This window comes from Tubulanus polymorphus, chromosome 2 (assembly GCF_964204645.1).
Source record: "Tubulanus polymorphus chromosome 2, tnTubPoly1.2, whole genome shotgun sequence".
In the NCBI taxonomy this organism is placed as follows: domain Eukaryota; kingdom Metazoa; phylum Nemertea; class Palaeonemertea; order Tubulaniformes; family Tubulanidae; genus Tubulanus; species Tubulanus polymorphus.
In genome coordinates, this window is record NC_134026.1 from 30260880 (window position 1) to 30271968 (window position 11089).

The window sequence follows — 11089 nt, forward strand, 5'->3', positions numbered from 1 at the left end:
CAGGATCGTCATTCGTAAAATGAATCCGACGGCTTCAACTGTTCTCTACTTTATCATTGTCGTTTTATTACTGTTGAATCTAAGTCGCGATTACGAAAAACAACGAATTCATCATCGGAATTTCAGAGTTATCGAATTCCGATATTCGACCGAACCTCCGAAATGGAATCCAGACACGTTTCTCGAGGACGGTTTTCGAGGAAAACTTCCGACTTGCCGAATCGTTACAACGTTAGTAGCCGTGATCACATCAGCTCCGGAAAACTACGACAAAAGAGCCGCAATTCGTGAATCGTGGGGTGGATTCGGAGACGATTCGATAAATCACGAATCTTGGAGGTATATATTCTTAATCGGACAATCACGGGATCGAACGACTAACATTCGCGTCATCGAAGAGAGTAGGATTTATAAAGATATATTAATAGGATCGTACGTGGATACTTATCGTAATCTAACTCAGAAAGTGATACACGGTTTGAGGTGGGTAGAGAAATATTGTCGACCTGAATTTCTACTCAAAACAGACGATGATTGTTACATTAATCGGCCATTACTGGTCGAGTATCTACAATATTACAACAGTATTACTGAAAATCTGTATGTGGGACGAATATTCCTTGAGAAACGTGACGTAATCAGAGCTAGTTCCAGTAAATGGGCAGTTTCTGTACTGGATTATAAAAGATCACGGTATCCTCGATATGCCAGCGGTATCGGATACATCATATCCGTAGATGTTTTACAAAAAGTGATCAAAGAAATGAAATATGTTCGACCGTTCCCGAATGAAGATGCTTATATCGGAGTGATCATAAATCGATTAGGAATCGAACCTGTAATGAGTTATCGGTTTACTATGTATTACTTCACCTGGTCCGACTGCAATCATAGATATATGTTCTGTCTGCACAATGTTAACACTACAGAACAAAAAATGCTCTACCGAAAATCCCTAAATGCTCACAAATACTGTCCGGGGGTAGAACCGATCAAAACATGGGATTGAAAGCGATAGAAAACATTGCATTTATTGCTGATATTTAACAAAACTTATCAAAAATCAGTGAATCAAAAGCATTTATGTGTATTCAATAGATTATTGTCTGTAATAAACACGATCCTGCAGAGGTTAGTGATGCATATATATTTAATCGTTTTCGTCAGATTTGCTTCATACACACAGAGCTGATATACGAAAACTATAAAAACGAAATTCCACAATTAAAACGTTAAATTCAAAGGAGAATAGTTTACTGGAGCCACGGTGGCCGTACTCGTGACGTCTGTTTGTCAACCAGTGCTGGTCGAGAACCTTGCTGCAGCAAAAAAACATACGATGATATGGTTGGGACTTGTCACGTAATTGGCTTATTGTGGTTTACCGTCAATATGATGTAAATAGTCACATGGAAAAAGCACGTTCCCTGTTGAAGCGCCAGTGGTGTAAATAAACTTCGTAATTTTTGAAATTTCACTTTAATTGTATTTTAGATATGTTCCAATGACTCGTAACTTACAAGGAACCATTTGTGTAGGTGTGAGTTGAGATTTGGAGTTGATGCAACCTGTGGAGACGATATTTAAAACCGTCCCACTCGATCTGTTATCCATGAATATAGTTTATGAACACTGGTATAGAATCCATATTTACCACCTTTAGAGCAGCCCTCTCCCCAGCTGACCAGTCCTACCAGATACGACCGGCTGTTGTTTGATTTGACAGTGAGCGGTCCTCCGCTATCACCGTGACACGCATCACTAGCACCTTTTATACCGTAACCTGCGCAGAACATGTTTACAGTAACTATTTCACTAGTCGACAATCTGCAAATATTCTCATCAACTATCGGTATAGTTATAGACATCAATCTCTCCGGTCTCTGAGGCGAGTTCTCTGTTAATCTACCCCAGCCTGTTACCGTACCTATCCGACCAACTTTCATCAACGACCGCCGGAAACCAATCTCTGAACCCAAACAGACGGGTCTGATGTAATCGGTGAACGTGACGCGACGCGTCAGCTTTATCAACGCTATATCGTTATCGTAATAGATATCGTTAAACGCCCCGTGGAGGTAGATTTGACGCGCTTTATAACTTACTTCTTGTAAGTCTGATTTTGCTCGCGAATATTTGCCTAGTTTAACGATTATGTACGGCGGACGCGCGGCTAAACCGTGAATTCGTCTTAACATGTGGAAGCAGTGGGCAGCAGTAACAACCCATCGGTCGGATATCAGAGCCCCGCTACAGAAATCTGTTTGTAAACGACTATCAACCAGCATAGCTTGCCAGGGAGCTGAACCCATCGGGGCTTCCAGACCACCAACTACAAAACCACGTCGAACACTTGACTTCACAACCGGAAAACCACAAACTACAAAAATATGAATATTGATATAGAATGTATGGTGGCTGATTCGAGCCATATGAAAAATATCACACACGTAGCAATTATTTTTTACAAACGTCTGAAAGTCTTTGTATCGCGCATTACCACAAAAAAACAACGAAAAATTGTCGGAATAAAACGAGTTTTTCTTGTTTTTTTTAACGATAATTATCGTTTTATCGCGCTATTTTCCGTTCTAATCTATCGCGCAATAAACCGAAAAACAAAAAAAAATGGTTTTGCCGTAAGTTCCGTTTTAGCGCGCAATAAAAGCGACTTTAAGCCGTTTGTAATAGAAGTTGCCACGTGTGTGATTTTTTTCACATGGCCCGAATCAGCCACCATAGTAATGCAGTGACGTCACGCGTATTGTTCACACGTCATAGTGGACGTCAACTGACAATGAACGGCGGCTTTTTACTTTAGTTTGCCGTCCAATGACGCGATGTGCGTGACGTCAGACGCATTGAGCTTTCACGCGTATCAACAATAAATTCACCGCGAGTCTCGTGTTGCGGATCCATTTTGAATAAATTAACTCTTACTTTCTGAAATGTCGGAATAGACGGTGATGGTAGCAGCGGCTTCGGCTTGACACGAGTACTGTTCACTGTTCACCACACATCTATAGATACCAGCGTCAGCTCGAGTCAGTCGACTCACTAGTAAATAATTGTTGATCAAAACTTTCTTTCTGTCGTTTTGTATTATTTGTGTATTATTATGATACCACGTGACGGTACTGGACGTTTTCTCAACCACGGAGCAACGTAACACGATCGACGACCTGGAACGCACTGCTGTATTGCGTGGAACCTCCTTGAAATCTAGTGGAAAATTTTTGAAATATATTTCGAAGATTTGTGAATTTAGGGATGGTAATCGGAAAAAAAGTATAAAACCAGCAAATCGAAACATTTTATGAGCAGTTTATTCGTAACGAATACTTACGAATAGCACAGGATTTGGCAGTATCAGACGTTAACCAGGCCTCAGTTGAATTACTGTAACCGTTTCTATTCGTCGCTACACACGCGTAAACTCCGTAATGTTCGGTCTCAATTCCACTTATATATAATATACTTCGATCATAAATTTGAACTCCTGGAAGTTTTATTTCATCGCCGAGCTTTAATCCGAGAAAATACCTGAAAATAATCACAAATCACAAATAAGATTCTGTTACAGTGGTTTTTGAACAGGTGAAAATGACAACGAGTTCCAAGACAAATCTCTTTTCAGTATATCTTATGTTATAGCTTACCAGTTGATATCCACATCACCTTCGGCGTAACACTGGAAAACTATGTCACCTCCCAATTCACCAGTTTGATTCACAGGAAATACTTTAAACTCGATATTTTCACTAATATTAGTAGGTATATCACCGTAAGGGGGCGTTGTTTGCGTTATCGATGGTGTAGTGTCATGCGAAGCGTACTCTAAAAATAACAAGACCTAATTGAGGAAATAATACCTAAAACTAAACAAAAACTTACTGGGAACTGGATAGTTTACCTGTGTGACAATAGGTGGCAGTCGGATCGTGTTGAAGCATATCATCCGGACAGAGATCTTTTGAGAAAGTGTAGCACATTCCGGTTTGGTATCCGATAGCAACGCATGGTGGATAACTTCTGCAATGTTCTATACACGATTTCATCGAAGAACCGCCGCCCAAATAAAGCTGTAATATTCCTAAATCGTTCTGAATGACACATCGTGTGTTTTGGAGACATCGTAACTGACCTGACCAATTTAAAGAGGGCCACCGTTTCATGTTTTGTTATGTTAGTGTGAATTGTTTGTGAGTTTTATAAATGTACATGTATAATATAATTACCGCTACAAGAGAAACCCGTAGAACATGGTCGAAATCGAATGTTGTACATTTGATCGACCGGGTTACAATTCACTGATGCGTCACATATCTTCACTTGACTCTGATAACCTTTATCACAGGTTTGAGAACACGCGGACCATTCACTCCATAAATCAGCATCAGAATCTAATAAAAACATTTTAGAAAATGATTTCACCTTGTAAGTAATCCATTAGTCTTGAAATCAGCTTTAATCTATCTAAATAATCAAGGATTACAGTCAATATGCTTTGTAATGCTTAATGGTATCATCGTGCACAGCCAAACCATTAATATTTCTATTCTGGTAATGTACGTATTGAAGGTGCCCTACCATCAGTTTTACAGGGTTGCTGAGAGCACCAGTCTTGATCTACATCCTCTCGGCATCTGACGTGATCGGTGACAACATCAATAGAACAGATTGTTCGCACTCGGGTACGCTGTCCGTTTCCGCAGCTAACTGAACATTGAGACCACGGTGACCAGTGTGCCTCTTATATAAACACAGAAACCATGACAGTTTTTCTCTGACGAATTTCATGAAGTTAAATTTCATTCTTTAGTTATGATCAATAGACATTTAAACCTTATCACATTTTATCTAGCTCAGACCAGGATCCGGTTCTAATTCTCAGCATATAAGAATACAGATGAATAGTGAAATACCTGAAGTCTCAATTCGTCTGATTTCGTGGTCATTTATTTCATTGATTTCCCTTGATTCACTAGAGCGATAAGCATTTTGATATTAGCATATTTGAGATTGAAGACAGTATGAATGGAAATCTTTAGGATGATGTCTTGATATCAAAGTGAAGAATATTTTTGACTTACTCTGTTAACAGATCATCGCTAAGATTCGTTTTCGCGTCATTAATCGAGAAAATACTCGACAAACATAAAGTAATCCAGAAATATTTCACATTCATCGCCACAAACTGCACATTATCCTGATGAGTTAAACTAATGACACAAACAGATATAAAAGAAGTTTCTATTCGCGCTTTATATCCGTGCTGTTAATGTAGGCTACGTGGGTTAAAGATCAGTTTTCAAGTTGCGGATCTTTGAGACAGAAATCAGATCAAGTTTAAACATAAAACACACCGATAACACATTAAAAGGTTATTTACCATTTCTTTGTTTCATTTTTATAGAGATATGTGGCCAAATTTGATAAATCCACGACAATAGATTTCAGCGACCACAGTTGTTGGAATATTCAATGAGTTATTTGGATTGGAAAACTTTTAAAGCAAAAGAATTGTCATCATAGATGTGTCATTAAACATTCCACAGTTTGACTCTCAAATAAATTGCTTTCATTTCAAATGTTTACCTACATAATCCAAGAAATATAATATATCATAATTGATTATGTATTCTATGAACTAATGAGCAAGGTTTGAGCTGTTTGGGGCTAATAACAACTGGAATCAATCGACCATTAACTACTAGTACTGTACTGGTGCCTGTCGTGTCAATGTTGTCATATCTACGTCACAAATGGGTCAATGCATGTCATTGTGTAAATTTACTTGAATTATTTATCGCCAATGGCCGCCAACTATAGACTGTTATAGACAATCTACGACTTGGAAACAACAGTACGTACACTAAACACTATACATCTAATCAACATGGAATCTCAAGAAAATGTGAAATCTCTGTTTTAAATCAACTGGATATTTGAAAGGACATTAAAAACCTCGGAATGTTACGTACAAGATATCTATTCCTGGTCATTGTTTGCTGTATGGCTGTGATAAGTAAGGCTGTTAATAATGGCCTTGGAATAGCCAGTATTACTAAACTACCAAAAGGTAAGTTATTCAAAAGGTGAATAGTTTTTGGAATCTAATATCGCCACTCGGAGTTGAATTGGTTGAAAGTTGGATTTGAAAGCTATTGGTTGATATTTGAGATGTTTATATAAACAGGGACAGGCTGTACAGATGGAAGCGGGACGTCTTACACACATCAGGAAACCTGGTCGACCAGTCCCGGAAGTTGTGATCGTAACGATTGCTATCACGATATTCTGAACATTGATAAATACATCGTAAAATATAGGTATAGACCAACGAACCTAAAGAATATTCCCGGAATGAATGAAATATAATCAGAAATCTGTCAATGATGTTTTCAAATATATTTCTAGATGCCGTGCACTGGATGTATTAGAGAATCCAGATCCGGTGAATTGTCGAATGACCGCAGCGACTGATAGTACAGTTCATGTATTCCCGACTTGTTGTCCAGTTCTCGTCTGTGATTCTCGTCCCGTTGAACCAACCGTTACTTTACCTGGTAGGTTTTCTTATGCATAAACGTTTCGTTTTGTTCTAAATGAGTGAAGGAAATTGTAGGCATTTGGTGTTTATCTAAGAAACGCTAAGAAGTGGTTTTTACAGAGTTTTTCAAATACGGTTTATTGTTTGGGGCAGATTGGAAGGGTTTGGAGCCTTATGAATAGATTATGAGTTGTACATGTGTATCATCAATTGTTATTGTTTGCAGCTTGTCGCGATTCAGGAGTGACATCAGCGTGTGTCATATGGAAACAACTAGGAGGCTGTGTAGCTACTCACCATCTTCATCAGTATACATCTCAATACTGTAATAAGACATGCGGGTACGTGTAAATAAACTCACACGTTCATTATTAGAGTATGAAATAGTTCTTCATTTAACCGAAATATTGTGATGTTCATCTTTCAGGTTTTGTACATAAATGGAAGCAATATGAAGCATATGAATTGAGACGAAGGAACAAACAAACCCAAATCCACCCGAGAAAATTCAGACAATGCGTTCATACAGTGATTTCTACGCGTGTATTTGATAAATGAATAACAAAACAGAAACCTTTGTAGAATAGTTTTAAGTGTTTAGATGAATATAATAAAATGTATATAATGTACATATTTGATGATTAACTTCATAAGTATACATGAATAATTGCCTTTAGTAGGCTGGTCCTACATTTTGAGTTTAAAGGCTAGATTTCTGGAAATAAAATTCTTATCAAGTTAACTTTGTTTGAATTCTAAATTGATTTAAGTGAAAACGAGGAGTTAAACAACCGAGCTACGAACTAAACAAATACTGGACTCCGCGTCGCAGGAAGTGATGCCGGCGTCACATGTACATGTTTAGATCAATAATCGGCAAATAATAAACCATGGAAACGACCATTCGAGGAGATTCAACCACATTGAAATAAATGCTGTACTTATGACTTTTCTTCATCGATCTCAACTTGTTTAATAGTAAGTATGATAGATGAATGAAGCTTTCATTCGACAACATTAATTGGATTAAAAATGAATAGTGATGATCAGTGAAGCGGAACTTCTGTGTATCGCATTACGACATCATTCAATCCTAAATACTCGACGATCAGTCACGATTTTCTCAATCAATCGAATAAAGGCGATATTTTTCATCCAATTTTTGTAATAATTTAAAAGATTACCATGGTGGATCGAGCGACACTTGAGAACAGATAATATTGACCCCTTTTTATATCCTGGATTCAGTTCCACGCTTATGAGTTATAGTGTAAAATTCCGAAATAAAATCAGTTCCTTTTCAATGTTTTAATTTAAGACTTAGTTTATGAACTTAGTTAATGTACTTAGAGCAGATTCAGAACTATCACCAACATTTTCCATAGTGTCATTACGTACTAATTAATTACCTTCACCTCAAAATGACCTTATTCGTTTTAACTCATGACAATAGAACAATTACTAAAATGTTCAATTTAAACTATCAAGAGAATTCAAGTAATTAACAAATCTATCAATCAACAACTTATCTCTCAGGATACGGTCACCCCGAGTGCGTAAATGGCAACATGGTCACGTGACAGCGCTTTTAATGAGCAAACTAGGAGAATACGGCGGGTCACGTGATGCAGCGTATCAGTGACGCGCGACTGTTCTGTGTAACTGCGTTAGAACTGAAGAAGTGAGATCGGCACTTGATAGGTCTTAGAAAAGTTGGAGAAGACACTTGAAAATATAAAAGATGATCTCAACACGTAACAGTTTCATCGGATGAAGATAGCGGAACTTGCGAAACCTCGAGACAATGATAACAACAACTACATCATCTCCAGTTCCCGAGGAACCGATTGGTGACTCCCCCTGGGTGACATTCGGAAAAGCAATATTTCTGATACCGCTTAACATACTAATCATCTGCGGGAATATATTGGTTATTGTGGCCATATTAAAATTCAAGCGTTTACGGCAACGAATATCGAATTATTTCATCTTATCCCTCGGTGTAGCGGACCTGCTAGTCGGAATAATCGTCGTACCATTTGCGGCCACATATTCTCTGTTAGGATACTGGCCTTTCGGTTCAATTTTCTGTAATATCCACGCTTCATTTGACGTTAGTTTATGTACGAGTAGTATATTGAATTTATGCGCGATTTCTCTCGACAGATATCTAGCGATTCGGTCACCGTTATTGTATCATTCTCGGATGACGGGATGTCGGGCGATCGCGATGATCGCTGTAACTTGGAGCGCCGGATTCATGTTCTTCATCCCTATAAACATCGGTGCCTACAAAGCGCAAGGTTTCGAATGGCTTTACGAAGAACCGACGATTTGTCAGTTGGTAATGAACACTACGTTCGCCCTGGTCGCCGTCACATTGTCGTTTTATATACCGTTATTAGTGATCATTTTTACGTACAGTTACATTTTCAAAATCGCCCATTCGCAGGCCGTAAAAATAGCGGATATGGAACAGACTGGCGCCAATCTGAATCTGGAGGATTCTCAGTCTACAAGAGGAGGAATTACGAAACAAAAGAGACGCTTAAAATCCGAACGTAAAGCTATTAAAGCCGTCGGTCTTGTTGTGGGAATATTTCTGTTATGTTGGTTACCTTTCTTCATCGTCTATCCAACTGATGCTCTGTGTAGATGTGTCGTAGAGATGGTTTATAATGTAGTCATGTGGATCGCTTTGATGAACTCGGCTATAAATCCATTCATTTACGCGTTCAACGATGACTTCAGGTGAGTTTGAAAAGTTGAAATTTAGTCAGGAACCGGTTCCACAGTTCTGAGTTGGTTTTTACTTTCGAAAGTCGAAAATAAACTTATCTAAATCTAGAGTTAAATTCAACTAAGAAATTTGGAACTAACCGAAGTAAGATACAGTTTTCATATACAATATGATATAAATACAAAAAAAGCTTGAAACCGACAGCCGAATAACTGTGGAGCTTGCACCAGGAGCCAGTTGCGGTTTATTCTTTAACTGATGAAGATTTCTCCTAATGAAAATCCATCGTAACAACTGATTGAATATTCTTGGCTTATCACTGAATAACAGTCTTACCCTCAGCATATCATCGGCTAATTGATAAATCATAGGTAATCCCCTTTGTCGCGTGATCGAGTTTTACCCGACGTTAATTCGGATTTGGAAATTGCCTTTTTGCAATCGAAAGAAATTGAGTGACGATATTCGATGACATATAATGAGTTCAACTTTGAAGAGAAAGTAAGTAGAGATTGCTCGTTTTTCCGACGACTTTTCGATGGATTTTAAAATTTCGATTTTGAATCGTTTACAGAAGAAAAAGATTCGTGACTTTGTAAAGAGACAGTCACACCGTATTTCACTGTTTAGCGTGGTAAAAAAAGAAAGCAAAAAGCAATAGATTTATAACGATTTTAACATTGGATTTACTTCGAATCCTCTGCTTCGTCTATTCGGCCGTGAACCTGGTTCACTTTGTCATTCACTTTTACTTCAAATAATCGAAACGAGTTTTTATCATAGTTAAGTTTTGTCGCTCGTTAAAGGATCTCAGATGATGTTTCAAACTGCTCATTAGTGACTAATTAACGCGTGCATCAATATACCGTACAAAAACACTGTATAATCAACTCTTTAATGAAACTAATATATTCTTACATCGGTTATTTATCACCAGCATCGAGAAACAGGAGAATAAAAAGCCGCCAGCTCAAATGTATTCCTTTTTTTTCTGACATCTCCTAGAATTAAGACATGGTCTCTGAAACCCGTTTTGGAGAGCTCGATTGTAGAACTACGTGCTGACCCGCACATTCACCCCTTCACCGGACGTCGTAACTGAGCTGTTTGAATACCAACTAGATCACAGTTTATATCCCCCATTATCCGCCAGAATACGGATAAAGGATGATCACAATGATTGCTAACTTCTTCCTGTTAAGATCCTGTGAACTTATCAACTCATAATGAGAAGAAACCCATTTTTTGAAATACGATTATTGTATAAATTGAAACCATTTTCATCTGAAGCTACAACCCATAAAGCGATCGACTTTTTTAAATATTTTTCAGGTATGCTTTCCTCACGTTGTTATGCTGTAATAAAAAACGCTGGTTGACAGGAAGTTCAGATGCGCCACCGAGTCAGATTCCTTCTGGACCATCTACGATTAATGATAAACCAATATTTACAGTTTCACACGGAAATAATCGGTGAAGACCATCCTCCGGGTTTATCTTTTATTTGATGTCTTGTCGCACGTGAATTAAGTCACGTTAAATACCATATATGATAAAAGACTATGTAACATATTTGATGTTGATTGAATGGTGTTTTGTATTTCGATAGTCTACCGAATAGACAAATACTGAAAACAATAATAACGACTGTAAGATTGTTTCTGTTTTTCATTGAATTTTATTCTAGATTTTAAGTAATATTTACTGTACATATATTTAATTATTTACAAAATCATTAAATAAAAGCTGTTCTCGTGTATATATTACTGAATAATCGACGATATTGTATCTATTTT

The 11089-nt window shown here is 37.7% G+C and overlaps 4 protein-coding genes across 4 annotated transcripts; 3 read left to right on the forward strand and 1 right to left on the reverse strand.

The window, feature by feature from the left end:
- Positions 1-19: 19 nt before the first annotated feature.
- Positions 20-1009, forward strand: LOC141899173 (beta-1,3-galactosyltransferase 1-like). The gene has a single exon (XM_074785332.1). It carries the CDS (start codon positions 20-22, stop codon positions 1007-1009), a length of 990 nt encoding a protein of 329 aa, XP_074641433.1.
- Positions 1010-1046: 37 nt separating this feature from the next.
- On the reverse strand, positions 1047-5221 carry LOC141900700 (uncharacterized). The gene is made up of 9 exons (XM_074787710.1): positions 5094-5221; positions 4926-4984; positions 4591-4752; positions 4239-4403; positions 3914-4144; positions 3660-3837; positions 3347-3543; positions 2941-3222; positions 1047-2380 (listed from the first exon to the last, which is right to left on the reverse strand). Exons 1-9 carry the CDS (start codon positions 5186-5188, stop codon positions 1584-1586), a joined length of 2166 nt encoding a protein of 721 aa, XP_074643811.1. The 5' UTR covers positions 5189-5221; the 3' UTR covers positions 1047-1583.
- A 600-nt stretch (positions 5222-5821) lies between these two features.
- Positions 5822-7177, forward strand: LOC141900711 (uncharacterized). Its single transcript, XM_074787721.1, has 5 exons — positions 5822-6082; positions 6200-6332; positions 6421-6569; positions 6780-6894; positions 6981-7177. Exons 1-5 carry the CDS (start codon positions 5974-5976, stop codon positions 6991-6993), a joined length of 519 nt encoding a protein of 172 aa, XP_074643822.1. The 5' UTR covers positions 5822-5973; the 3' UTR covers positions 6994-7177.
- Positions 7178-8357: 1180 nt separating this feature from the next.
- LOC141899174 (beta-2 adrenergic receptor-like) lies at positions 8358-10770 on the forward strand. Its single transcript, XM_074785334.1, has 2 exons — positions 8358-9304; positions 10626-10770. Exons 1-2 carry the CDS (start codon positions 8358-8360, stop codon positions 10768-10770), a joined length of 1092 nt encoding a protein of 363 aa, XP_074641435.1.
- The last annotated feature ends 319 nt before the right edge of the window (positions 10771-11089 follow it).